The following is a 27949-nucleotide window of genomic DNA, read 5'->3' on the forward strand; positions in this document are numbered from 1 at the left end:
CCCCGTAGTAGAAGCTGGGAAGAGTAGTCTAGTTCAATAAAGCTCATGTTTTCTATACAATCCTGTGTTTACTGTTCCATATGAGACAGGATTTAAATTGTTTATTGTATATAATGTAAATCAAAAGCAACTTCTCTATAAAAAAAAATTATGTCCGACATATACACAGATATCAAGAATTCTGCCCTCTTTTTGTGTTGTGTCCCTGTTTTTCAGTGAGCCTTTGCACACTCAGAACTGCCAGAACAGACAGAAGTCAGAAGTTGTTATGAAGGTCAATATATAATACGACAATTTAGGGTCCAAGACTTCTCCAGGAGTCCCAGACACTTTACAACTGGGACCAGTCCACTTTGGCAATGGAACTGCTCCAAGCAGTAGGTTTAGCTCAAGCTGTGAGAAGTGCTGAAAAGTTCCAGTGCTCACTTAAATATTTTCTTAAAGACATCTCTGCTGGGGGATTTCCCACGACACAGGGTATCAGGGGCACTTTTGGGAGGTGTCACAAAGGGAACAGAACAAACCTCTGCCCTGTTCTGCAGCCATTTCAGAAACACAGATTTAGGAGTTTTAGTAGAGATTGCCAAGTGAAGCAAGAAAAAAAAGCCTTTTATGTATTTCCACAGCATTATTCCCTGCCTTAAAAATCAGCAGTGCAAACTGTGCTGAAGAAGTGGAGATGGAAGTCACAGGAGTGTAAACAGGCAGCACTTGACAGAGTGGACTGAATCCTGGAACGTGAAGAGTGAGGCATTTCACTGCCCAAATCCAGGGAATAGGTCCTGGAACTGAGGGAAGCACCAGCACAAAGAGAAGTGGGGGATGTAAGATCTATTAGAAAAATAGAAAGAAAAGGCACAAAAGTCAAACTGGGTGAAAAGAGGCTGCTGTGAGCTGTGTGCTGAAGGCAGGGCAGCCATGGGGTGTTTGTGCAATCAGAGCAGGCAGCCTGCAACGGGACAGGGGCTCAGGCCCGTTCCCCGGGATGTCACCTGGATCAGGCCACGAGGAGCAGCAGTGCTCCTCCCATCGCCTGCGGCTGGGAATGGGCTTTCCAGCTGGGCAGCAAGGCCTCCACACACTGGATTTTCAGCGGGAAGGGGTGGGCTTCACTCGGTATCGCCTTCTCTGTTTTCTGTTCTCCTTCCTTTTCTGTACCTGCTCTTTCCGGGCTCTGGCCATGGTAGATGTGATGCACTGAGAATCCAGAAAGTCCAGCAGCTTTGTCTTGGAAATTTTAATACCGTTCTGTTTGAGCTCTGCATGCAGATCAGCCAGCTCGATGGGCTCATAGAAGAGAATCCTGTTGTACAGGGCCGTGTTTGAGCGGATGTAGCACCTGATTGCCTCCAGCTTTTCCTCTTCCCGAGCTGCTGCTTGAGATGCTGGAAATTCCTCTTCCTCCTCCTCAGATGTAAAAGCACGGGTTTCAAATCCATTCACAAAGGAACTAAAAGCAGGACAAAATAGACCAGAGATCAAGGAAAGAACAGGCCAACAAGGACAGGACCAGAGCTCCCCACATCCCTGATGGTGAAGTGTTATGACTTCCCTCTGGGATCACAGACCCTGCACTACCAGCACCCACAAAATTAATGAGGCAGAACATGGCAGGGCTTCTGCAAACTTCCCATCCCAGCCATGACACCACCGGTCCAACTCACCCAGCTAGAGCTGTATGGAATTTCTGGCTCCTGGCCTTTCCCTCCTGGCAGGTTCTGCCAAGGGGTGCTGTGCTGTCCTCTCCCAACTCCAGCTGCAGGCTCTCAGGCAGCATGGAGTGCTCCCTGTCACTGATCTGCAGACCAAACATACCAGATTTGGGCCTTGCTCATAAGCAGCCCTTTTATGCTCTGAGAATAGTTCAGTGGGAATTAGACTGAAATTAGACGTGACACACTCAAGGAGGTGGCAGAGCAACTATAGGCCACAAGGACAGTCACCTCTGTTTGCCTCATTCCTACCTCATCTCTGTCCTGCACCCCTGAGTGTTTTGTCTTGGATTTCACTGCCTCACCTCTGTGAACCAAAGGAGATGTCACTTCCATCCACTGAAGAACACGCCGATTCCTGGGATGCCGGGAGCTCGTCGCCATCAGCTGCCAGGGACACAGATGGCCTTTCCTGCTCTTTGGCTCCCTCTGGGTGATGTGTCGCTTTAGTTCTGTCCTTGGGTGCGGCACAGCGTGTTCCATGGGATGCACCATCAGCCTCACCCCTAGGGAGCACTGCAGAAGCCTTGGCAAGCTGCTTCCCCTTGCCCCCAACCCTGAGGGCGCCGGCGCGATTCCTGCCTGCAGCCCGGCCCTTCGGCTGCCTCGGCCGTCTGGCTGGGGACTTCTGTGGGAGGGGCTGGGAATAGGAGATTGCATCCTCAAAGTCAGAGTCCCCATCCTGGTGAGTGTACTGGAATATCTCCTTCAGCTTCAACACCATCTGGCGTTTTGGGAGAGCACGGACACCGAATCTGAAAGAGAAGGAGAAGGTGGGAGTTTAGGTTACAGAAACACGGCACCTTCCTTTGTCAGCTCAGCAAAAGGTTCAGGCCAGGAAGTGCAGCTGGAAAAGTCTGACATGACCTCAGAAAGCCCTGGCTGAAGCTCACCATGGCTCCCCTTCTTTCACACTGCCTGCCAGCAGGTACCTCTTGTAAAGAGCCATCCTGGGGGAGGTAATGCTTACTTGCTCAGCTCCTTCTTCAGCTGCGGGGTCTCCATGATGGAATAAGCTGGCATGGGTGTCATTGGAGTGCTGGGGGACCTGTTGTTCTCCTGACAGGAAGATTCTGCAGCAGAATGAAATTACTGTGATGAGAATCAGTACAGAAGGGACTTTAAACGGCTAGCACTTCTCCTCTTAGTGGCAGAAATCTAGTATTACCTAATAATTGTTTAATACTTCCTTATCAGATGCTTTAGTTATTACTCGGTTTCATATTGGATAGAATAGTCAGCACTTTCCCCCCCCTTAATCAGGATACTTGGTTTTCATTGACTTTACATCAGAAAACAGTCTAAACTGGGACATATGTCACATCTGAAAATGAGGCCATTCAGGGCTTTGTTAGAACAGGCAATATCTAGAAAGCAGTCAAAACCATGTTTAACAACTGTGCAGTGGTCCTTCTCCCAGGAAGCAAATTTCATAACAGAGACTTGATGCATTAAAAAATTGAGCAGATCAAGCTACTGGGGTCTGGAGTTAGATACTGATTTAATGATGTCAGTTTACTGATACTGTGAAGCACAGCCAGTCTCACACATCGTGTTCTAATCACCCCTTAAACTAATAATTTAGTATGGCATAATTATTTAATTAGAGACTTCAATATCAGTTACATCAATCCACTGGCAAGCAGGCCTGTGTTTTGTTCTGCTTTGGTTGTTTTTTCTCTATCCATGAATCCACAGCTTCTGCAAGCAGTACTGTCACTACCAAAGGACTCGTGACAACGAAACACTCCAGAAATCCCACATTTAGACAGGCTCTTTCCCTGTCTAAAGCAAATGCCTGCACCTTCTTTGTGCCTGGCTCTGCCAACTGCTTTGCATCAAAAAGCCCAAAGACCCTTTCAGTGTGTCAAGTGCATCGCAAGTAAGATAATCACTAAAAGCAGTTTAACCTAGCCCAATAAATCTAGTATCAATACAAGCTCTCACCAGGAGTCTTGACAGGGTGTGTCGGACTGGCCCGTGCTGCAGCTGCCAGCCTCTGAGACAGAGGAAGAATCTCTGGAAGTTCATCTTCCTTCTCTTCTCCATTCCAGTCATCCCAGATTTTGGAGTCCAAGTAACTGGCTCTGCTGCCCACTGATGAACATGGCTCAATAGGGCTCTTCTCAGGGCAGTGCAAAGTTGTTCTCCTGCCAGCAGGACTTCCTTGGAGAGGGGTGCTGCCCTTAATTCCCTGCACCTGGACTGGGCTCTCCCCCAGCTCCTGCCAAGAGCCAGGGCTGGGGCTGCTGGCCATGCTGGTCTTTGCATGGCCAACCTGGCTGGAGTCATGGCAGTCACCTCTGGCTGGTGACAGATACCCAATGTGCCAGCAGTCATCAACAGGGATTGGGGGCTCCTCACACAGCAGGACACTGCTACCCAGAGAAGGCAGACTTACTTCCCTGTCACTGTCCTCCAGCTCAACCACACTGATGTTGATTTTATCCTCCAGTGGCTGCTCCTGGCACAGAGGCACCAGTGTGGGTAAACCTGAGTTATTGGCACATTTGCTTTCCTTGTTGGTGTGGCCAGGGGAGAGGAGAACTGGATCTACTGGAGAAACTGGAAAGGGGTTTTTGGAAAAGGATTCTGCTGCCGGGCTGCTGGGTGGGCTCCTTCCACTGGCCAAGTTCTCCACAGGCAAATGTTTGTCTGACGTTTTGAGAACTTTTATTAAATTTCCAGCCATTTCATGGTTACTATTACCTGCTGCTAAATTCTTTGTGCTGAGTTTAGATCCTGCACCCTTTAAAGAATTAACACTTGTGACCTCAGTCTGTGTTGAGAAGCTTCTGCTTTTCCTCAGAACTGGTGTTCCTGGCACAAGCCAGGAGCTGTCTGTGCCTGGAGACATTTCACTACTGAGCCTTTTCCCAGGGCTCGGGTTTGGACTCTGTTTGATCTCTGTACAAGCACCTGTTTGTCTGCTGAGAGGAAATTCAGGACACACCTTTACATCATGACTTACACACACTGTGTCTGTATTGCTACATGAGACCTGGACTGATCTCTGCTCTGTTTCGGGGACTGATGAATTATGGTCAGGTTTTGGTATCTCAGGACCTTTTTCCATGTCTGTACACTTCAGGTGCGCAGGGACTTCCATTTTCTTCAGAGCAGAGTCAGACTCTGGCAACTTCTTGCCTTGTTGTAACTCCATTTCATCATCAGAAGAAGATAAAACAATAACATCACCCTCCTTGATCCCCTGAGCTGCAGCATCCTGAGTCTTGCCTGGTGATGACAACACTGGGACATGTGTATGCTTGTTTGATTCACTGTGAGGAAGCTCTGCTGGAGAAACTGTGATCTCATTTTTTGAAGCAGCACTCAGCTCCTTGGCTTTCTGGGAGTGTATTTTATCAGATGGGGATGATTTTTCCTTTTTGTTTTGCTTTGGTGTTGACACATGTTCTCTGGCAAACTTTCCCTCTGATTTTGGAGATGCAGGTGAAGAGCCAAGAGCAGGAAAAAGGGACACATAAGGCTGAGGAATTGGACTCCTACAAAATCCATTCTTACATGGAGAGCAGTCTTTTTGTGACTTGCTGAACAGAATTGAATCATTAAGACCAACACGTTTTTCACTAAGGGGCTTTCCTGATTCTTTGGTAACTTCTGTCACTGGGGAAGGCTCACAGTGATACCTCTGAGAGGCAGAAAACAAAAGTTCATAGCTGTCATTTAGACCAGTATCACCCTGGAAGCCAGGAAACTGGTCTTCACAGTGATCTGCCTTGTCACGTGAGACCTGAGGTGACCTGGAATCCTTCACATCCTCACATCTCCCAGCAGCTCTTCCTTCCTTAGCACCATGGGATGTTCCATCCCATTTCTGAGGTTCACTGTGGCGAGGCACAATAGTGGTCTGTGGATCATTCATGCTCTTGCACCTCTTTATATTCTGCATCTTCTCTTCTTGTGCAGACAAGTCACAATCAGATCTTTCCACACTGTTGCCGTCCCTCAGATCTTTGAGGCTGTAGCTTACTGAAGCAGATTCAGGTCTCTTTACCTCTTCCTGCTCCGTTTGCTGGTTTGTATCTAGGGCTGCCTCAGTGTCACTGCAGATGCTGCAGTGTGTTCCCCTGCTCACCTCTCTTTCATCCTGAGCCATCTTTCTCTGAGTTGCAGCAAACTCATAGATTTCCTCCAGCTCTTGTTCTCCCACCTCACTGTCATCCTCCTTCTGGCACTCGGGGCTCAGCATAGCTACTTCTTCCTCATCTTCACCCACCCACACTGACTTCAAGAGGTCTTGGAAGTTCTCAGCTCTGTCCTCACAATCTTCATCATCCCTCACAGAGATAAGATCATCTTCTGAATCTACTCCAGAAGACACCTGGCTCTCTCCAGTGCTGCTTTCACGCTCTGCCATCAGTTCCCTCACACCAAACCTGCAAGGGTACAACAGTAAATTAGTATTTCCTCCTCTAGTATTTCTTCACTATTTGGCTGTCAGATCACTTTCGTAAGCATTGTAAGGAATTTACATGAGGATGTTGAGTTTCCTAAGATGTACAAGATCCAGTGTACTCCTAAAATTCCAAATACCCTTTTCCAGGTCACTCACATGAAAGTATCAGGCAAATTCTTCCTTTTCTGTGTTTGAGACTGACTACACTAAATCCCCTTGGCAATGGGAATGTCCCATGGAATGGCTGGGGCTGGACAATATCTACTATGTGCAAGATTCCTGGCTTTTTTGAGTGACAGGATACCTCTCTATATACATTTGGAAAGACCCAACCATGTCCCACCCATATCTCAGCAACTGCTCCTGTTTCAAGCCCTCAGTGCACACCTAGGACCACGACAGAGCATGGCTGACAAAACACATTAAAGCCTGAGCATCCAATACATTCTACAAGTGTTGTTCAGATGAAGGGAGAATCACATAACAGAAGTTGTGGTCATCATCTTCAACATCAGCTGCCAACAGACATCCTGAGACAAAACTCAGCCAAAGTCTGCAGAGCATATACTGAACACAGAAACTCTCATACAGTTTTTCGACTGAGAGCAGGATGTCCTTATGGGCAAATTCTATTTAAGATGTAGCAAAGCACTATGGAATTTATAAGTCCCTAAAACTGCAATGAAAGATCTCAAACTGGCGTCTGCATGGCCAAAAGCCTTGAGGGGGTCCAAAACATGCTCAGGGTACACACCTGGCAGCCAGAGCCTGCAGCTGGGGCCGCAGCCCAGCAGGGAAGCTGGTGTCAGCAGCATAGAGGTACCGCAGGAAGGCAGCCACAGCCTGGGCTGACACATCGCTCAGCAGCACCCGGCGCGTCGGCGCGGCCCCGTCCTCCTCCACCACCAACCCCTCGCTGTGCACCTGGGGCACAGAAAGCAAAGTCTGTTTGCTAATAAAGCAACACAACACCTACATTCATCCTTGTTCCCATCAGCTCCTGCCATTCACTCCTGCCCAGCCCTGGACCAAGATGCCAGGGCGGGGCAGTTACACAGAGCTGCCTATGGAACAGGTCATGTCCCTCCTGACCCTATGGCTGTTAATTTTGTTTAACTACTTGCCTTAGGCACATGTATAAAAGGTGGTCTTAGAGTTCTCCACTTAGTTTTGCAATCAAATTACTTCCCAGCCCAATTTCCATCCACACCTCTCTGTATGAGCTTAATCTCTGGTCTGTTTTGAATTTACCTGGAAACTGCATAGAAGCAGGCTGGGAGCTATTAATCTTAAAATGCCCTGGGAACATAAGAACAACTTCACTAGCCTTGCAAAAAGCACAGTCACTGCAGGTACCTTCAAAGCAAGAGTGACAAAACCTCGGTGTAGATGATTTTAAAGTAATTCCCAGAAGCTTCCTGTTCTCTGCTCACACTTCCCAGCCTGGGTGACAGGCAGGACACACCAAGAGAGACAGGCAGTCTGTGCTTGCACAGGGACAAAAATTCAAGGGCAAGAAGCACTTTGAAAGCTTCCTTCATTGCTCATGGGTGGAATGCAAGGATCCTTGACCCCCCCCATAGCCTCCATGAATAGGATAAAGCAGCACATCTTTCACCACTTTGTCAGGATTTATTCAGGTTTCCTAAGCTGAAACACCACTGCAGGTCCCGAGGCCTTGCCATTAAGGCCAGCAGTGCTGTGTGCTGGTTTGGGGCACTGGCTGGCTGTGGGAAGGGGCAGTCTGGGCTCTCCAAAGCAGGAGCAGAAGGAATGCCAGCAGCACTCACAGCCTGAGCCGCCGCCGGACACCGCGCGTACAACACGAACAGGTGGGCGTAGAGGACGTCCCCGCTGTCCACCTGGAACTGGACATCACTCAGGTGGGGGTTGTTGACCATGGCACCAAAATCTTGAGCTAGCAGCCCAAGAGAGGTCTAGGACACAAAAGGAACACAAAGACAGGGGTTAAGTTACAGATGTCAAACATTTTCTCAGAAAACTAAGAAGGGAGTAACCCAGTTTATCAGCACTGCTGTGCTGTGGGCCCAGCCTGGACATACCACCTCTGCCTCCTGAAGACAATCATCAGCTTTATGGACATCAGGTCTTCCACAGGACAAGCTGAGAGGTTTAACAAACATTCCTGCTTTGTTTTCCCTCTACTTTTTCACAGCCAACCCGTTGTGGAGAAAGGGCAGCTGTGTTGTATTCTGCTGTACTTGTGTCACAGCATATTATCACCCTCAGATCTCACCACATGTTTCCTGCTGTGGTCTAGCCACAGCCTATAGCTGGCCTCCTGATCTACTGCCTCCCACCACAGTTTTAGGAAACTGCAACTTCCACTTCAACAGAATTGAACTCAATTCACTATAATCAGGGTAAGAGGAAAGAGAATGACTCAGGAAGGGGTAATGAGCTTTCCTTCTCTCTTTTTACTGTCTAGCAGTGACAGTTGAGAAGAGCAGCTCTGCAACAAGACAGAATAAAACTAATGTAGGCATCCAGTTCAAAGGAATTTGTGAGCATCCTACTGAAACCTCTTTTGTAAATTCCACTCCATTTTAAAAAAGAAACACAACTTTTTATTATCATTCCAGAACCCTTGGCTAGAATTTTGGGGAGAGCTGAGTTACCTGTGGCTGTTTATGGTGATAGCAAGGTCAGGCCTGGAGTATGCTACCAAAGACATCAAGCATGGCAAGACAGCTCCTCTGGAGCTGCTCCCAGGCAATCTCCTGAAGACTCAAATCCCTCCTAGTGTTGCAGCTCTGGAGGTGGACCTGGAGTGCTTCAGGCAAGAGTGAAACACTCTCAGATCACAACTGGGTTGAGAAACTGCCTAACTGTACGTGAAAACCAGTTTATGGCTGACACCCTAATCAATGACCTTGCACTTTTCAAACCTATTGCAGAGCTGAGGAACTGCAAGTTTTATTCCAGGGAACATCTGCAGGACATGCAGTTCCACCTGGAACAACACAGCTTTTAATTTTCTTAGCAGCTTTCTACATTAGCAGTGGGCTGTTGAGAGCCAACCTTTGGACTTGCTCCATCCAGCAGGAATTAGCAGCACACACTGGAACACTTCTCCCAGCCTTTACAGGGAACATTCTGCATGTTGTGGCAGTGCTGTGGACTGATCTCCAAAGGGAAGACAGGAAACTCAGTTTGGAAACTAATTTGACTCCTCTTTTCTTATCCTTGGCAGGTGGGATACCTGTGGGGCTGCTCTGGGGCCGCCAGCAAACACAGGCTCCAGATGTGACATTCCAGGCAGCGAGCCCAGAGCAGCTTTCCTGATGATGCTAAAATTATCAATCAGGAATGGGGAAATTAAACAAGGCCAGAAACCTCCTGGCTGCTCCATCCTCTGTGCAAGGCAAAGAAACTGGCCAGAAGACAGCTCTGAGCAGGTATGAGCTGTGTGTTGGAGAACACACCAGAACATTCTCTCCTGCTGAGGAGGCCTCTGAGACTGGACCCCACTGATGTGACCAAGGGTCTTCAGCATGGGGTCATGTTACCAATGCAATGGGTGCATTTGCTCTGCATGGTTACACTGTGCACATATAAAGCACAAATCTCTCCCACTGGCAATCCAGCTCTTCAACAACACTTCATTTGCTCAGGAAAACTATAATGGAAACAAACAGACTCTGAAAAAACAAGAATACTTGTTTTACTGGGAGCAACTGAGTTTCAACAACAGTGTGAAAACAGTTTCTGTATTTTAGAGACCTGGTCTCTGGTTTAACAGAAAAGCAAAACAAGGCCTTTTCCTACTAAGGACAATTTCTTTTTAATACTCCCAAAGAATATTTAGTGTTTCTGTACCACATAGCTGAGATCCTCAAGATGAATACCAATTCTCACCTCAAGGAATTGTCTCCTTTTAGAAATATCTTAATCCTTTAAGCACAATATGAAAGTATGTTCTCAGAGTATCAAAATTTATCCAGCACCAAAATGTACTTCCTTTCAGGGCATGATTATTTATTATCAAACAAAAGATAGTAAGTTTCATCGGATAAAGTGGATGACCTTGGTAAGAAAATGAATTCATTTTACTTTGTATGAACTTAAATTGAATAAAACTGATTATAGATCCATGGAAAATTACACATCCCCTGGTGCATGTGGGATAAGATGACATCTACAGAACACCACAGGCTTGATAAAAAAATCATCTCTGACTTACTAGGCTGTGTTTCTCACTCAGCCACCATAGATCACACACTGATTTTCAAGCTAGATCCTCTGTGTTCCCACAGTTGAGGGGTTTCTACACAAAACTACACAAAACTCTTTAAAAGCTCAGTTAGCAGCAAAACACACTCATCTTCCATGGCCCTCACATTCCACCATCTATCAGGCTTTTATGCCAGGATTTAGTACAGCTCAACCAGTCCTTGCAAGAATTCCCCCTCCCACTGCAGGACACGGCGTGGGGAGGAAGGTGCCAGAGGAAGGAGCTCCATTCAGAACCAGCCAGAGCTGGGTGTGTGAGCTCAGGGAGAGCAGCAGCAGCTCTGTCTCTCCTGGGCTGCTGCCAGTTTTCTCCTGGATAACCTGGGCATTAAAGCAGTGTACTGCATAACATTCTGCAGCTGCATCCCTGCTTCCTACCCCTACTCTCAGTGCTACAGCTTCCTAACCTGCACAGCCTGGCCTTCTGTTTCCTTGGCGTTTAAATTATCTCTCATCAGGTAGGACAAGTACTGAAAAATCCCCAGGCTCTCATGGACATGGATGGAACACTCAGCTGTGCTGATCTCACCTGTGCCCATGAGGAATCCTCAAGTCACTGTTTCCACAGAAAGGAATGGGAAATATTCCACACTTCTTTGAATTGCATAAATGCAACAGTTTTTAATTGTTATAGATAAATATATAAAGAGTGGAAAATTTGGTTATCCTTACTCTTTTAGCGCTGCTCCTGAGGAGTTTCTTCTTCTTGGATGGGGGCACAAAGCCACTAAGTGGAAGATCACCGGAAGGCAGTTCTTCTCCTCAGGGAAGAAAATGCACATCACAAATCACATACAACTTCCTTGTGAGACAGAATGATCTAAGAACTCCTACAAGGATCCTTCCTGTGACAGCTGCTGTGACCAGGCTAGCTGGGCTGAAGGCTCAGCCTCTCCCTCATGCCTTTTTGCAGAGTTTGGCTCTGGCTTGTGACAGGCTGAGGGTACCTAAGCACCATTTTACTGTTATTTATATGCATTAAAGGGCCAGGGACCATTTGCTGCAGCTTAGCAGGGGAAGAGAGGAGTATTATATCCAAGTGCAAATGCAGACAGGTGAGCTTAGGACCCATGTTCTCTTTCACAGATGAACAGGAGACACAATTCTGCTGAAGAGCCAGAGCTCTTTAAGGGGTACCACTGCCCTTGAAATGTGCAGTTGTGCACCACATGCAACTGTAACAGGGGACATTAGAGAGTTACCCACAGAGGAATTCCAGGTGTTGTATTTTTTCAACCCTGAGTGGGCACAGATAAACTTCAGGTTTGTGTAATCAATGTCCAATACAAAACCAAGCCTCTTGTGCATCTCTCACCCAACTGTCTCAAGACCTGAAAAGACAGTGCACAGAACAGAAAGGCTGTCCAGGTACAATCATGGAACCACAGATTGGTTTGGGTTGGAAGGGACTTTAAAGCCCATCCATTACCACCCCTGCCATGGCAGGAACACCTTCCACTATCCCAAGCTGCTCCAAGCTCTGCCCAACCTGGCCTTGATCACGTCCAGGGATTCAGGGGCAGCCAGAGCTGCTCTGGGCAACCTGTGCCAGGGCCTCAGCACCCTCACAGGGAACAATTTCTTCCCAGTATCTAATCTAGATATAACCTACTTCAGTTTGAAGCCAATATCCCATGTCCTATATGTATTTGTGAAAAGTCCCTCTCCAGCTCTCTTGTGTGCCCAAGATAAAGGAATGAAGATTTCGTTCCAGCTGTTGAACACATCCAGGCTCCCTCCTGGCAGAAAATACTTTGATTTCTTTATTTTTAAAATAAAATTTAGTATCTGCTGTCCAGGAATTCTCTTAAAAGTTGGAATTTATGAATAATTTCAGAAATATCAGCTTGATTGTATCTACATCTCACTGCAGGAAAATGTGCCCCCACAGTATCACCTCTTGGATCAACACCAACAACTGTGGGTGCTGCTGTGGCTCTCTGAGTCAGCCCAGCCACAGCCTGGCACTGTGTAGCTGAAGGAACCTGGGGCAGGGCTCACAAAGCTGCCAGAACTCACCTGCCTGCCCTGCTGCCTGAACATGGCCAGAGTCAAGGTTCCACTGAGTAAGGGTGAGTCCTTCCCTGGCCAACTCCACCAGGTCCTGCAGGGTCTGAATGTCCTTCTGGCTCGGGGATAAAAGCTGCCCATCTCCTTCAGGGCCTGGCTTGGCTTCAACAGAAGTTTGGCCTCCAACCTTCGTGCAAGTGGGCTCCTGAGAACTGAGGTCAGGCTGAGTTTGCTGGGATACTTTTGGCTGATGAGATCCCACCGATGACTGAAGGTTTTCTGGCTTATTCTGACCAAGTGAGGAGGAAAAAAAGACACCAATAAATTAGGTCTTGTTTTATGTGTTTGCAAAGCTCAGAGTACAGTGTCTGCTTCATACTCCTGAAACATCTAAGAAGGATCACAGAGCATTTGTCCAGGTACAGGGGATTCTGACAAACTGCTCTCTGCAGTTCTATGAAGAACTATGGTCTAGCTCCAGAGATAAGAGATCTCTGAACAGAAGAAAGAAAACTACAATGGAAAATGCAGAAAAGTTGGTTTCTCCAAGAGCATGTCTGTGCAGGCAACTGCCAAGCAGAGAGAAAGAATGGGGGAAATGCTCCCAATTCAACATCTAAATATTTCATTATAGCTGGAGTTCCTGGCAAAAGTCACAGCTGAAACTCTCCAAGTGCTTCTGTTCTGAGTTCTGAAATGTTTTTGCAGTTACATGTAACTAAATCAAACTTACACCTTGAGTGGGCATTTTCCAGGTTTGGTCCTCATTTCTCAAAAAAATTTGCTTGTTTATTTCTAAGTAAAAATAGTTCAGACATTTCTGTGAATGGAATGAATCAGAGGAAAAACACACTCTTGCCATGATTTTAAAGACCTTCCTGCTTTTTATTTTTAAACTTCTTTGGCAGTTTCTGGCTTGAATGAAAGGTCAAAACTTCCTAGAATGGAGTTCCTCCTCTCCAGCCTCAACCTGCAATAAGTCAGAGAAACATCGGGCTTTGACTAGGGAAGAAGTATTAAATAAAGCACCTAAATATGCACAGTCGGTTTTGAACACAAGTACCAAACACTTCTTCAAGAGAAGAGGGAAGAAAGAGAAGTGATATTTTTCTTGGAGAGACTGAAAGTGATTCCTCTGTATCTGTGGGCATTTTTTATAAAAATACAGAGCACTGGAAGAGGCAGATCCAGGTGGAACCAAAATGAAAGAATGGAACTGAGACCTGGATCAAAGCTCACATGCACCAGGAGGCAGTAGGATGCAGAGGGAAACCCTGAGTGCAAATGCTTTGCTGTACAACTCCAGGCACCCCAACCTTCTCTGTGCTAACAAATATCAGGTTTCAGTTTAAATTTTTCTCCTCAGTCCTTTTTGAGTGCAACATGGGCAAAGTTCACACTAAAAATGACCAGAAAGAAGTGTCAAGTACAAAAATAAGAGCCAAGCTGCTGTAAATATGGACAAACTAATGGCACAATGAGCAGGATGGAATCCCTTTACTCAGTACTCTTTATTCCCATCCCTTTTACTTTATGAAAGCACAAAAACAATGGTAACATGAAGCTTGTTCTCCTCTCCAAAAGGCAGAAATGAAAATTCAAGATCTTCAAACCTTACTGTGTAAGACCAGGGGAGAACAGGTCACAGGCAGTGAGTGTGCAGAGAGAGGGGATCACTGGTTTACATTCCCAATCAGGAAACAAGAACTAGGGTACACACATATCAGAGCAAGGACCCACCTGCACAGGCTTCCAGGGTACAATTGGAGGGGTTAAGGCTGCAGTGTAGAATGATTCAGGGTCACAGGGTCCTGTCAGAGCACTGATGTTCCATAAAAAGCATTTCTTGGCCTTGGAGAATGGCATGAGCCAGGCTGCTTTTCCAGATTCATCCTCCAGAATCCTACTAATGGGCAGCTGAGGGGTGGGAGGGAATTCCACCTCTTCTGTCAGCATCATAGCTACTCTCTCCTGGATCCTCTTGTGGACCTTCTCTGGGTCCTGGAGCAGCAGAGGTGGAGGGGCACTGGTGCCTTTTCTACGCCTTTTTTTCTCTTTAAAAAGAAAAGGAACCCAAGTAAGTAAACAGCTGAATACACAGGGCACAGGAGATCAACACAGCAGCTTCTTCAGCGCTGTAATCAGTGACAACCAAAAGGCACAGAACACAACTCTGAAGATTGTGCAGGTAGTCCAAAACCTCACATGGCCCTTTATGGGAGAAATGAACTCCACCAGCACACCCATGAAGGACTCCTTTTCTTGTTGCTCTGGTCATGGGTGATATCAAACCACAGCTCACACAAACACTGGGCAGATTTCATTTGGAAATGCTGTGTCTTACTACCTTTGCCTTACTAATGCCCAGCCCCAAATCCAGCTGGGAGCACCTATGGGCAGGAGTAGGGTTGTGAAGAGTGAAGTGTCCCCTCTGTACAGTTCTCAACCCTCTCCCTTCTCCCCAAAGACAGTTGTCTGCCTTTCTAAACCCTTCTGCACTCTGAAATGGTGAGGCTCTGCTCAGCAGCATGTAGTGGTCATACATGGCACTGCAGAACATACAAAACAACACCAAAAAAGCTGCACCAATCCAGGCTGCAGCAGGAGGAACGGGAATATAATCTACTACAGGAGAAATAATCATATTTTCATGTTATTTTTCCTTACTTACACAATAAACAACAGCTTAAGACTATCTTACAAATTCAAAACAACAAATCAGTGAAAAAAAGCACAGGATTCCTGAAACCTATGGACATCCTGCCATGCATCTGGATACTGCATATTGTTGAAGCTCTGACAACTTGAACAAACCAGAAATAGGGCTGTCATTGCTCCTGTATCCAACAAGGAAATTTTGATGGAGAGCAGCTTTACTGCAGCAGTAACACAGCCTCAGACAGCAACTTGCTGTAACACATACCTGATCCCGGCTTCCATTTGATTGGGAAAGCAGCCACTGCTTTCACATTTGTAACTGATTTTGCTTGTTCCTGCTTTTCTTGCTCCAACAGAGAGCGTGACATTGCCATGGCAACCTGCAAATCTTCATCCTTAGGCTCCATTTTGGCCCTCTTCTGTGTTTTCCTCAAGTCCTCGCTGGAGGGGCCTTTCCGCTTTGCCCTGCTGGGCTGATTGCTGAAATCAAAGAATGCAGCAGGAGCCCCAGTTAATGTGGCTGGATCAGAGACAACAATCACTGAGTACTCCAGAGCAGCTGTTCCATTTGCTCAGAGAGACTCCCATGTCAAGCATAATAAAAACCATTCAGCACTTTCTTTCCTAGCAGAGAGCAAAGGATTTCTTATAATTCATAGAATTTAGAGCAATTTAGAGAAGTCTTATTTTGGGATGTAAGCATCTGCTATCTCTACTTTGAATTATTTTTTCTACCAAAGGGGAACAAGTTGAAGCAGGGAGAAAACCAGATCACCAGAAAATGTTTTTCCCACCCACCTGCTTCCACAGGGAACAGACAAAGGTCCTTCCTTGGACTTATGAGCCCCTCCACAAATTCACTCAGGCACCACTTGGTGCACTCTGAAGACTCTGCTCAAATTCAAGAGAGCAGATCTGTACAAGCACATTCCAAAACATCACATCTGCTTCCTCTTTGGCTCAGGGTGAAAGGATGTTCCCAGGACAGCCATGAAATGAGGAGCTGAGGCACTGGCACCACAGATCTCAGGAAATGCTCCACACTCATACTCTGTGGTTTACTCAATAAGCTCAAACACACCCATTCAGCTTTACTGAGCAATTGCTTCACAGAGCACAAATCATTCTGACAAACCACTGCCAGGTTATTTACTCCCCATTTTGCTCCTGCCTGCTGGCTTTTAAAGTCATCCACCACCTGACCTCTTCTGAGGGAAATTCAGATGATTTCTTCAACTCACTGCCACATCCTCCTCACCTGGTACTGGGTCATGGCTCTACTTAACCTGCTCTGGGCTCAGTGTTCACCCAGTGTGTGAGTCAGCCTTGCATTTACTGTTCTTTCTGACTTCCAATACCTCTCAGGCCAAAGCAACCAGCATTTTTTTTTCTTCCCTACCAGCTTACCTGGTAGGACACTGCAGAGCTGCATCACCAAGCGTGGCCACCTGCAACTGCACTGCCTGAAGCAGCAGATTAGGAGGCACATCCATCTCCACAGCACAGCGTTTCAGGTGACTGACTCGGCTCTGGAGCGTTTGGAACTGCTTCCCACAGATGGGACACTCAGGGACCACTGGTTTGCTGGAGGATGACATCTGTGCTTCTTCCATCTCATCCAGACACCTGGGAGACAATGGCAAAGCTTATCTACGGAGACTTTGAAGGGTCCGTGCTAAGACTGAAGCCATTAAGATATTAATACATTAATACTAATGCATTATTAATATAAATACATTATACAGTATTAATACATTAATAATATATTTATATTAATATATTGATATATTAATATTAATTGATAGTATTAATAGAAAGTACAATCACTTCTACTATCACTAACAGCCATGAACATCCACTAAAGAAACAAGAACTATGTGCCCACTGCTGTGAGGAACATGACATGGAACAGTTACATGGAGACAACGGTCTCAGAGGCATATTAAAAACATACTGTTCAAAGGCAAGTGCAGTGAATAACTTTAGAATCATAAAATCCCACATAGTTTGGGGTGGAAGGGACCTTAAAGGACATCATCATCCATGGCCCTGCCATAGGCAGGGACACCTTCCACTAAAACAGGTTACTCCAGTCTTGCCTTGAACATCTCTTGGAATAAGGAGTCCATAGCCTCTCCAAACAGCACATTTCATGTGTGTCCATCACCCAATCCCTCTCCCTGCACTCATTCTAACCTTCCAGCTCATTTATAAACCCCTGTTAACAGAAAAGAGAGCAGCTGAATTGACACCATGCTCCAGAGTGCAGCATGATGAACTTCAAATAACTTCTGGCAGGTCAAAACTATGTAAAAATTCGTACTTGTTCTTTTCTGGTTTTTCCCAAGAGATTCAGGGTATGAAATTCTGGATCTGCTGTGCTAAGAGACCATTCAGCACTGGTGATTACTGGTGTGTCAGTGCATCTGCCCATCTACAGCTTCACTCTTGGAATGAAGGCTGCTATCAAAAAATCCCTGCCTAATGTAACCTGGTAATCTCAACACATGATTACATGTGAATAGTTCAGAAAGCCTGACTTTCCAAAAAACACACCTAGCAGTGTCGCTGTTTTATAGCTTTTTCAAGCAGCACAAATTGTCTGCAAACAGAAACAACAGTACCACCTAGAAAGCTGCAGGTGCAAACAAGCCTGATCAGTGGGAGACAGTCAGTAGCCTGATGTAGGACTGGATAATTTACATCACTCCTGCTTTCTGGAAGTGTTTGAACTAAGAATTTACAATCATTCAAATGTGTTGTTTCTGATCCTTTGTCAACAGAAAAGCACAGATTCGATTTCCAGAGAGTTGTCTGTCCATAATAAATTGTGTTTGATTTTTATCACTTAGGAAATTGTTCAGTGAAGGGCAGTAATTTCAACTGAGTCATCTCTCTGAGTAACATCACATTTCCCTCAGCAAACAGCTCAGATACAGTGACATACCAGATGTCCTTAGATGAATTTTAGCAAAACAGAGCAAACAACTTTGTTGGCTGAAATCAGTAGATCTCAAAACTGACATTAAGGAGTCATCACTAAGGAAATCATTAAGGTTGGAAAAGAGCTTTAAGACCACCAAGTTCCTTTACAATGGCAGCTTCTCTGCCAACCTGCTAATGAAAGCAGATTTGGCCTGGCCACACCAATGCAGAAATCCTGCAGGGCAAGGCAATCAGCCTCTGCTTTCACACCAAACTGACTCGCTAATTCAAGCCACAAAGGCAAAGACCCCATTGCAGAATCCCTTCTCCTGTTCTTCCATGGCTGGGCTGAGTGAGGAGTCTGTGGGGCTGGATGGAAAGGACAGGTCCTGCTGGTGTTTGACCTGTTGACGTGCTGCTCTCGCCGCAGGGTGTTCATGGCTGTGAGATCCTTCTGGCAGATCTGACAGAAGAACAAGCCTGCATCCTCCAGGCTTGCCAGGGCTTCCTCCTTGGATTCCTGCTGAAGAGCCAAAGCCAGAGCACTGTCGTGTTCCACGGATGGGGGATGGTGGGTATCTGGCAAAGAAGGCAGGGATGATGTAAAATGGAAAACTAAATCCTGTGTGGAAGGTGAGAAACTGGTACACTAGTCATTATTAGCTTTTTAAATTAGACACACAAAAATTCATTGCAATCTTCCTCTTGTATCTACACACCTGATCTCCACCAGGAAAGGTACAACCTGCTCCTTTCCAACAGGAGCAAGAGGTGACAATTTGCTCACAGCACATCACATGTCAGAAGGGACAGTTTTGGCTGAAGTTTCTGGAGAAATTATGGAATTTTATACATCAAATGTACAACACAGCAGACTTTCATGCCCATACAGAACCAACAGGGACTTGATCTATAAAGAATCAACCAGAGTAAATTTGCTGTGATTTCAGTTTATCAACACAGAACGTAACACCTTAGATAGTGCCTGGAGAGGTACCAAAGATGGGGCTACCTAAGAGCTGCTTAACACTGTCCCAAGGGAAGGATGACCAAGTTCACTGGTCCTGCTAGAATTTCAGTCTGTTTCCAGAGAGACAATTATTCCTCTAGAATTTACATGAGATTAATTCAGCCTTAGAGAAGAGCTGGGAAAAAGGTATGGATAATCCTTTAATGAAGTTTTCTCAGGGATCTGGAGTGATTTGCACAGCAAGCCACTAGGCTAGCCAGGAATAAAGCCCTGGGATCCAGGACTGCTCCTCAGGCAACCACTCTCACCAGCCACTCATTCTGCAAACACCAGAGCCAAGAGGAGACACGTACCATCCTCAGGAGGGTTCTGCTCCTGGCTCCTGGCAGGGAAATCCCTGCTGGCTGCAGCCTTTGGCATGCTCCCATCCGAGCTGTGTTTCAGCTGTTCAGGTGCCACCCTCTTGAACTGCTGCATTCTCTCCACCACCAGCTCTGCCACCCGCACCTTGGGGGTGGGTGAGGAGCAGGTTCCTGGAGGAGTAGCAGGAAGGAAGGGCAGAGTAGTCTGGGAACAGCCACTTGCTGGATTTACTAGAGGGGGAGAAAACACCAGTTTTACCAGGCAGTTTTAAACACACACTGAGAGCAGCTGGAAGGTCCCTCCCTCCCTGAGAGCAGCCTGGGCCAGGCTCAGTTCTACAACAGCCATTCTTGGAGAAGGGAACAATTTGTGTAGCCACAGTAACAACACTGGGGTTCTGTGCTACAGGGGCATTTAGAGACTTCTGTATCCCTTTTATAGGCAGTAATATAAAGAAAGCCCTTGCAGGAAGGTCTCCAGCAGGGACATGGAAGGCAGTCCCACAGCCCTGCTCTCCCAGCATTCCCACTACACAATGTCCTATTCCTGACTGACCTAATTTATCAGTTTAAGGACTTCCATCATTGGTGACTGCATTCTGGCCATCATGTTTAACAGCTAATGAAGGACTAATCCTTTACTAATTAATCCAACACCCTTCTTAACTCATTCATGTTTTTGCCCTTGAAAACATCCAGTCACCATACATTGAAAACAATATGTCACCATACATTGAAGCATTGAGTGAAAAAGCACCACAATATGCTCTGAGCTTGCTTCTAGATGATCTGAGAGTACTTTTCTCAGTTCTGACACTGCAAAAAACAGTGTATAATGACTGGCCAGCAAATCACTTTGTACCAAGGCTTCACCTTACTGAGGGACATCTGCCTGCAGCACAGAACACACTCCCAGGTTAAACCCATGTAAGGCATAAGCCTGCTTTCAACAGTGCTACTGTGTCCCCTCTGGGTGGACTTCTCAAAACCTTCACTGAGATACAGAGTCCTTCCAGTCCTTGTCTATCTCCTGTGTGAACTGTTTCAGGTCACTTACCTGTCAGAGGCCTCTGGCTACACTCAGTGGTCCCTGTGCTTGGCTGGCTGGCAGGGAGAGGGCTTCTTGCTCCATTCCCCTCTGCAGTCGCACCACTACAGGCTGCAGCATCACCATCTTCTTCGTGCACCAATGCTTGCTCCTCTGGACCCAAATTTTGAAGTAAATTTGTCTCCTTCACTGCTGGTAAGTGATGATGGGTTTGGCTCTTAGCAGCAGCTTTGCCTCTTCTTAATCTGTTTTGTGTTGTGGTGCTCTTTGGCCTGTTCTGAACCCTCTTTGTTGCCCCAGCATCCCCAGCCTTTTTCTTTGCCCTACTCAAAATATTTGCCCACAACTCTTTAAAATCATTGTCCTGTTCATCCATTGGCTTTCCAGTAACACTGTGAGGACTGGAGGGCAGGGGGAAGCACCAGAATCAGTTCAGATTTGTATCAGCCCTTCCAGCACCTCAGAGATGTCCATTCTCCAGACTCCAATAAGATCATCAGACAGAGTGGGCACTTCCAGTAGTTCATTCTTCCACGCTTAATTCACATTCAGTAGAGCATGCTTTCTCTCCAAGAACCTCGTCTGCTTTCACAAGCTGGTTCTTCAGAAGACTCTGGACCACAGGTTAGGCACCTCAGTTTGTGAGAGCACACGTAGGATCATCATGGTAAGCTACAGAGCTTCAGAAAGAAACTTATGAAAGCCCTTAAACAAAGAAACAAAGGCAGGTAGTCACACAAGATGGTACAGGCAGATGCACTGTGGGACAAGGTGTAAACTGCTGAAGGAGAAGAGGATTTGCATGAAATACTAAGATTAGAAACAGCACATATTGACCCCAAACAGTGTCCCTATAATTGTACTACAGACATGCCCAAGCCACATTAGCAAAGGAGAGGAGAGATATTAAAACACGTATCTGATATGGTTAGGTTTTTTCTTAGAGCTCTGGATTCAGACAGTCCTTCTGTTATACACATTCCTACTTATATTTATATAGCACAAAATCAGTGAATGCAGCAGGAAAAAACTCCATCCTTCAGCTCATGCAGTGATTCTGGAGTATTAAACTCTGCTTTGAGACACTACAGTTTCACAGAAGAGATCCCAGCCTCATTTGGAAAAGTAAATAAATGGAGTTTCTGGTACTTCAGAAGGGGTTTTAGGACAAGTCAGAGAACAATTCCATTAAATATGTTCACCTTTTCTCTCCTCTTACTTCCACTATTGCTCACTCAGGATTAGCTCTCCTGCTCCTGCTCAATTCTTCCCCTGAGTACTCAATAAACCACAGCACTGATCCTGTTTCCCAAACTGCTGACACATATGTATTAGACAGGGATTACCTGGAACAGCACTGGGTACAGTGTCCAGATGGAAATGCCATCAACTCCCAGGCAACATTAAGACTAGAGCTCTATTCTTACACATGTTTTCATTGTCCCCTTCTTCGTAGTCCTGAGTTCATTATGGTTCTGGCTATTTTACCAGGAGTTTTTATTGCTCCCAAAACCTACTTCTTTCAAACCTAAACCAGAATGTTTCACTTGGAATGGCAGCAGCTGTGGTCCAGTTACTCCGGTAAAGCTCTGGGCAGAGAAAGACTCAAAAAGCAGGAAAAACACATGGGGGACTGTTTTCTCAAATGGCTTGGCTGCAGACATGAGAGGCTGAGGAATGCTGGTTACACACTTCCATGGATCAGCCTTTTCTATAAGCAATTACAGATGCTAATGGATTTATTTATTTTAAACTCAGGCTCCCAGACCTGCAGAGGATTTTGCTGTGAATCTTGGAGTAATTTTCTGTTAGAGGGAAACAAAAGTTTCATGTAGCTGGTTCATAAATTTACTTCTTCTGGACAGAACTCTGGGGTAGTTACAACTGTAAATTGACCATTTTCTTCTAAGGAGGAGACAGCATGTCAAGAAGTCCCAAATCTCACATCCTACACCGCTTTAAATACCTCAGACACATCTGTACTGCCAGATTATTTATGGTGAGTTCCTGATATTAAACTTTGAAACAGAGCAGCATATTTGGCTATCAATATTCAGTGTCCCAGGCAGATCAGATCAGAAACACCTATGATGCAAAACTAAGACTTTATCTGTATTACTCCTCCCTTTCCAGACCTGCATTTACAGATTCCTGCTCTGTTCAACATCTCAATATTTCTGAAGCTGCTGCTACTGCTGCCCCTAACAACCAGCTTTGGCACCAGTTTATTGAGCTCAAAAAGTAACAGTTTTGAAAGTAATTTCTTTCACTATAATGTTCAATTAATTTTGGAAGATTTTAGGACTCAACAAATCACAAAATAATCAGCAGCACTTACCTGTTCACTGAGATGCCAAATCTACAGCCCAGCTGTGCCCTTCAAGTAAACATGGATCAGCAAAATGGTACAAAGCAGGACCAGTAAGAATGAAAGACAGAACCTAGAAAATGGAGGGAAAAGGATGGATTTAATGTATTTTGAAATGACTGCTCTCGATGATCCTTTGCACCCTTTCAATAGGTACCTGATGGGAGCCTACAAAAAAAGATGGAGAGGGAGTTTGGACAAGGGCCTGGAGTGACAGGACAAGGGGCAATGGCTTCCCACTGCCAGGGAGTAGGATTATATGGAATATGGGGAAGAAAATCTTCCCTGTGAGGGTGCTGAGGCCCTGGCATAGGTTACCCCATCCCTAGAAGTGTTCCAGGCTAGGCTGGACAGGGCTTGGAGCAACGTGGAATAGTGGAAGGTGTTCCTATCCAGAGCAGGAACTGGATGATCTTTAAAGTCCTTTCCAACTCAAATTATTCCGTAATTCTATGATTTAAAAGTATGCACCTACTACGTGCCTTCAATTTACTGCCTTGTAATTACTTAGTTAAATCATAAACCACTTAAAAAACCCCAAACAGCTAAAACATCTGTTGCTCTCCCACTTTTCAGAGCAGCCTCTCTTTTAACCCCTGAAAACATTTTTCCACCAGCTATCTGACTTACATGCTCTCAAACACACAACATTTGGGCCTGCTCACTTGCTGCTTTACACTCTGTCTGCTCCAGGAACAATTCTCCTGCCATTTCAGCCTCCAAGAATATGTCATCACCGTGGCTACAACAGCCCATCAGTGCTAGCAGGCCTCCACAAGTTGCACACAGCAGATACCTTCTCCCCTCCTGAGCACCACAGTGGTGCTTCAGGACATCTCCTCCTCAATTCCTCATCTTGAAAGAAAAATTCACTTTATACTTCCAAAACCAGGAAAACACCTTGGAAGCAATCTCTTGTATTCCACAGGAAATGCTAAGGGAAATGGGATTAATTAACATTAGAAAGCAAGGCAACAACAAAACCTGAATTATTATCTGGGGTCCCCAGCACAGGAAGGACATGGAGCTGCTGGAGTGAGTGCAAAGGAAGCCACATTTGTACCCCACCCCTCCCTCCAGCTTCACCTCAGGCTTCAGAAATCAACTAATTGCCAGGACCTGGATGACCCTGGGCTACTAATTACAGAGTGCTGGCAGCAGCAGGATGATGGGATGCACCACTTGGCTTGGCACTGGAAGTTTCATTACCTTCTCCTCCTTTTGTGGAAGCTGCAGCCAAAGATCTGAGGGTTAGTGATAAAATTTCCAGTCAAGTCAGACCAAATACTGCGAAAGGGAAGAATTTCTGTAGTGTTTTTCCTGGCAGCTACACTGGAAGGAGGTCTCTAGGGATTCCTCCAAACCAAATCTTGTAACAAAAAATCTCCCTACTGGTTCCTGATGGAGAAGAACCTACATGTCAATGGTGTGACTTCTGAAAAAGCACATTATCCTCCAGCCTTTTATGGATTCTTCATTAGAGCCTGATCTCTGCACTAACCAACACCTTTATCACTACTTTATAAAGACATGACACTACATCTGTACAGTGCAGGGTCTCTGTGGTTGAAAAGCACAAAAAATTTAACACTGAGGACAACAAGGCTTGTTCTGTGAGAACAAATGTAAGTGCAAAACACAAATCCAAAGTAGGTACGACTCTCTTGTCCTGGTCTATGCCAGCTTCCCTGTGCCAGAAAAGGGTAACAAAACCAGATGAGGAAAATAGGAAATGAGAAATTAATTCAAATCTCTATAAACAAGGGAATGCTAGGTAGGAAAATCATACTGAGATTCCAAGGAGCAATCTTAGCAGGGATCAGCATCAGTGTCCATCTGGCACCACCCACTTCCATATCTGATATCCCATCAGTCCTCACATTTCTGTTCAGGGCTACACCTCCCCCTGCCAGCACCCTGTTCATATGGCAAAGCATTTCACAGTCACTAAAAAATCTATCACATTCTAGACAGAATTTTAAATCATTACTTACACAACAAAGTGTCCTTCTACCAACACATCCCCAGAATGGAAAATTCACTTTATACCTCCTCTGGAAGGGTGAAGAGGAAGTGAAGAGAAAAATAAAAACTAACGGTCGTTCAGGTGCAAATGCTGCTGGTTGTATGCAAACACAGCAGCACATAAATCACAAGGAGAAGCAGCTGGTGATGCAAAAATCAAATTAGTTTGACTGAAAACAGTAAGTTATTAATTTAAAGAGAATAATACAATTGATTTTAAGGACAGAATAAAAACATTTTGGTAGATGCCCCAAAAATCAATAAAGAGAAGAATACTGGATAAAAATTCACTTGGTTTTCAGAGAAGGAAAAGTAATCAGGGTGATAATAACAATAAAGATGTAATATAATATCATGGGGATGGAACTGGATTCTGAATATAAACAAATAGTATAAACAATACAATGTATTAAATGTAGGAGGTAAAATTACCTTGTCAGAAAAAGGTAAGGACTCCCAAAAAAGATCTTTTTTTGGTGTACATGAAACCAAGGAGAAAAACCTGAAGAGGCCACTACATCAAGCTGTGGAACTGTTAATCCTGAAAATACTAAATGTTTCCATAATATCCATCCCCTGATGGTGCTGAAGGCAGCCTATTTTAAGAGCAATCCAAAGCACACTGAAAAGCAGCTGCTGAAGGTGTTTTTGTCAACAGAATCAGATCATTTGCAAGCAGAAGTCACTGTGATTTTTCAAAAAGGACAATTAGGGAAGTAAACACCCATCTTGCAGACTGAGCTCAACACCAGGCTGATAAAGGGCTTATATGGGAATTGATGAATAAAGAGGGATAATAAAATTAAGGTAAATCAACACAGTTTATAAAAACCCAGACCTACATTCAGATAATAACAAGAGCTCTCTGAGTCATTAGAGGGGTAATTCTTCTATAAACCACTAAAGGAGTATCAAGGGACAAAATTATTAATTAAAACCCAACAAAACCAATACAAGGCATTTAAAATTATTAAAATGCAGCTAGATAAGTTTTCAAATGCAGCTGCCATTGAGCACTCAAGTTTCTAGTGCCACGCCACAGAGATTAACTCTCTGCCTGTCCTGTTTTTCTGCTCTTTACCTTAGGAACTGAGCTGAGAGAGACCCCAACCACCAGGATCAAGCTGACAAGAAAGGGAACCACTGGACAGCCCATCATTCTTCCAAACCACAGTGTGACCTCGTCCAGCTGCCTGACTCCACTCCAATGGGGATAACTGTGACCGTGTCAACCAGTTCTGCTGTTCTGTAGACCAAGAATGGAGCAGTGATATTTGTGCCAAGAAGGTGAACTGAATAATTAATGAAAAAGTGAAAATAAAGAGAAGTAAGAACACTCTCATGTTAAATATGCAAGCTGTTCATTTCCAAGAAGGCAGTGTTATTGTGAAGTGCACATTCACTTAAACAAGGGCAGTTCTACTGATTTTTTACCCAAAATGTCTTCTGATTTGTGATTACATTGAAGCCAAATATTGAGTGAAATTTAACAAAGTATCTTGATTTTTCTAAAACATGAAGATGCTCTCTTTGAAAAGGTGACCAAACTCATAATGGATTTCTTCAGGTGACTTGATAATGCATCTTTCACACTAACACTTCATCAATTCATAGCAACGAATAACTTGCTCTCTTCGCAGCTGAAATCCCACACAAGATCTACACTGAACCCCTCAACACTCTGCATCTAATGGTAATTGACCCAGTGGGAAAAGCAAAGAGTCAAAAGAACTTGAGGTCCAATTGCTTCCAAATGTAAAGCTCATGGTAACAATTCTGTTTCCAGTTTGCCTCTGACACACCTTTACTGGTGTCCAGATAATTGTTCTAATCCAAGCACCAAAATCAAAGGGCAAAGAAGGCACAAGGGCAGGAAGAACAGTATTTTAAAGAGATGCAAAAGCCAAGCACATAAGGGCCTTTTTTTGTAGATAAAACCCAGTCTGTGATTGTTGAGAGTTCTTACAGAGCCAACAGACTGAGCAACACCCAATGTCACTGCCTTTACGCTTTACTGGAGTCAAACTGTTTTTCCCAACTGTAATTTTGGCTTTATCTGAAATCTGCCTAGTTAAAATAAACACCTGTGTGTCTGCAGGTTCAGGGACCAAGTGCTGTCAGTAAAGCAGCTGACACTGCCTCCCTTCAAGGCAGGCCCACATCACAGAACCATGAAATGGCTGGGGCTGGAAGACACCTTAAGGCTCACTCCATTCTCATCCCGTTCCACTGTCCCCGGCTGCTCCAAGCCCTGTCCAGCCTGGCCTTGGACACTGCCAGGGATCCAGGGGCAGCCACAGCTTCTCTGGGCACCCTGTGCCAGGGCCTCAGCACCCTCACAGGGAGCAATTTCTCCTCAATATCCCAACTAACTCTGCCCTCAGGCAGGGTGAGCCATCCCCCCTTGTGCTGTGGCTCCAGGCTCTTGTCCAGTCCCTCTTCTCCCTTCTGAATATGCTGTTCTGTGTGCGCCTGAGCCTGGAAACAACTGATAAAACTCCACGTTGCTTCACCAAGCAGCAACGCCTCAGGACTGCTTTCCCTGGTAACCCTGCTAGGAAGAAACTTTGAAGCTGGACCCGTTAAACGTTTCCAACGAGTCCTACCGGCTGTCAGTGGAACACCTGTAGGGGACGCTGACCCCTCGCCTGCTAACCCTGAAGCGATCTGCCTCTGCTTTGGGCCCGCATTTCTGCCTTTGATCCAACAGCGAGGATGGAGCTCCATCCTCCAGCACCGTCTGTCCCCGAGCTGAGCCCGCGGCCCGGGCTCCCCTCAGCCCCTCACAGGGACCGCCCGTGCGCCCCGTGATGACGTAAAAGTGACGTCACAGTGTGACGCCATACCAGTGACGTAACGCCTGAGATGAGGCCTGCCCCGGCTCCAACACCGCCCCCTCCCCGCCACCAGATGGCGCCGCGCCGCGCTGAAAGCGCCGGCGTCATGACGTCACTCTCTCATTCCCGCCCTCCCGCCGCCGTTGGGAGCGTTTCCCCCCCGCCCGCCCGCCCGCCGGTCCCAGCCCGGGCAGTGCCCGCCGCCGCCTCGGCCCTGCCGCCCACCCACCTGTCCGCCGCACCCGGGCCGGCGGCGCTGCCCGCGCCCCGCCGCCACGGCGGCCAGCCCCGGTGCGCGGCCGGAGCGCATGCGCGGAGCGCCAGCCGGGTTGCTCGGCTCGCTGCGAGCGCGGTGCGCAT

At 46.0% G+C, this 27949-nt stretch overlaps 1 protein-coding gene across 4 annotated transcripts; it reads right to left on the reverse strand.

Moving 5' to 3' along the window:
* Nucleotides 1-86: 86 nt before the first annotated feature.
* SLX4 (SLX4 structure-specific endonuclease subunit) lies at nt 87-27949 on the reverse strand. 4 transcript variants are annotated; one of them, XM_085592437.1, is made up of 16 exons: nt 27819-27949; nt 22698-22800; nt 20369-21064; nt 19303-19542; nt 18384-18558; nt 16462-16680; nt 15320-15534; nt 14137-14450; nt 12406-12685; nt 11059-11147; nt 7923-8069; nt 6887-7056; nt 3660-6112; nt 2683-2785; nt 2018-2467; nt 87-1450 (listed from the first exon to the last, which is right to left on the reverse strand). In XM_085592437.1, exons 3-16 carry the CDS (start codon nt 20733-20735, stop codon nt 1090-1092), a joined length of 5583 nt encoding a protein of 1860 aa, XP_085448563.1. In that variant the 5' UTR covers nt 20736-21064; nt 22698-22800; nt 27819-27949; the 3' UTR covers nt 87-1089. The 4 variants fall into 4 exon arrangements, with proteins under 4 accessions (XP_085448563.1, XP_085448566.1, XP_077642928.2 ...); XM_085592440.1 differs by having other exon boundaries at nt 11059-11141; nt 20369-21140; XM_077786802.2 differs by having other exon boundaries at nt 11059-11144; nt 20369-21140.

Source organism: Lonchura striata, chromosome 14 (assembly GCF_050655825.1).
Source record: "Lonchura striata isolate lonStrDom1 chromosome 14, ASM5065582v1, whole genome shotgun sequence".
Classification (NCBI taxonomy): domain Eukaryota; kingdom Metazoa; phylum Chordata; class Aves; order Passeriformes; family Estrildidae; genus Lonchura; species Lonchura striata.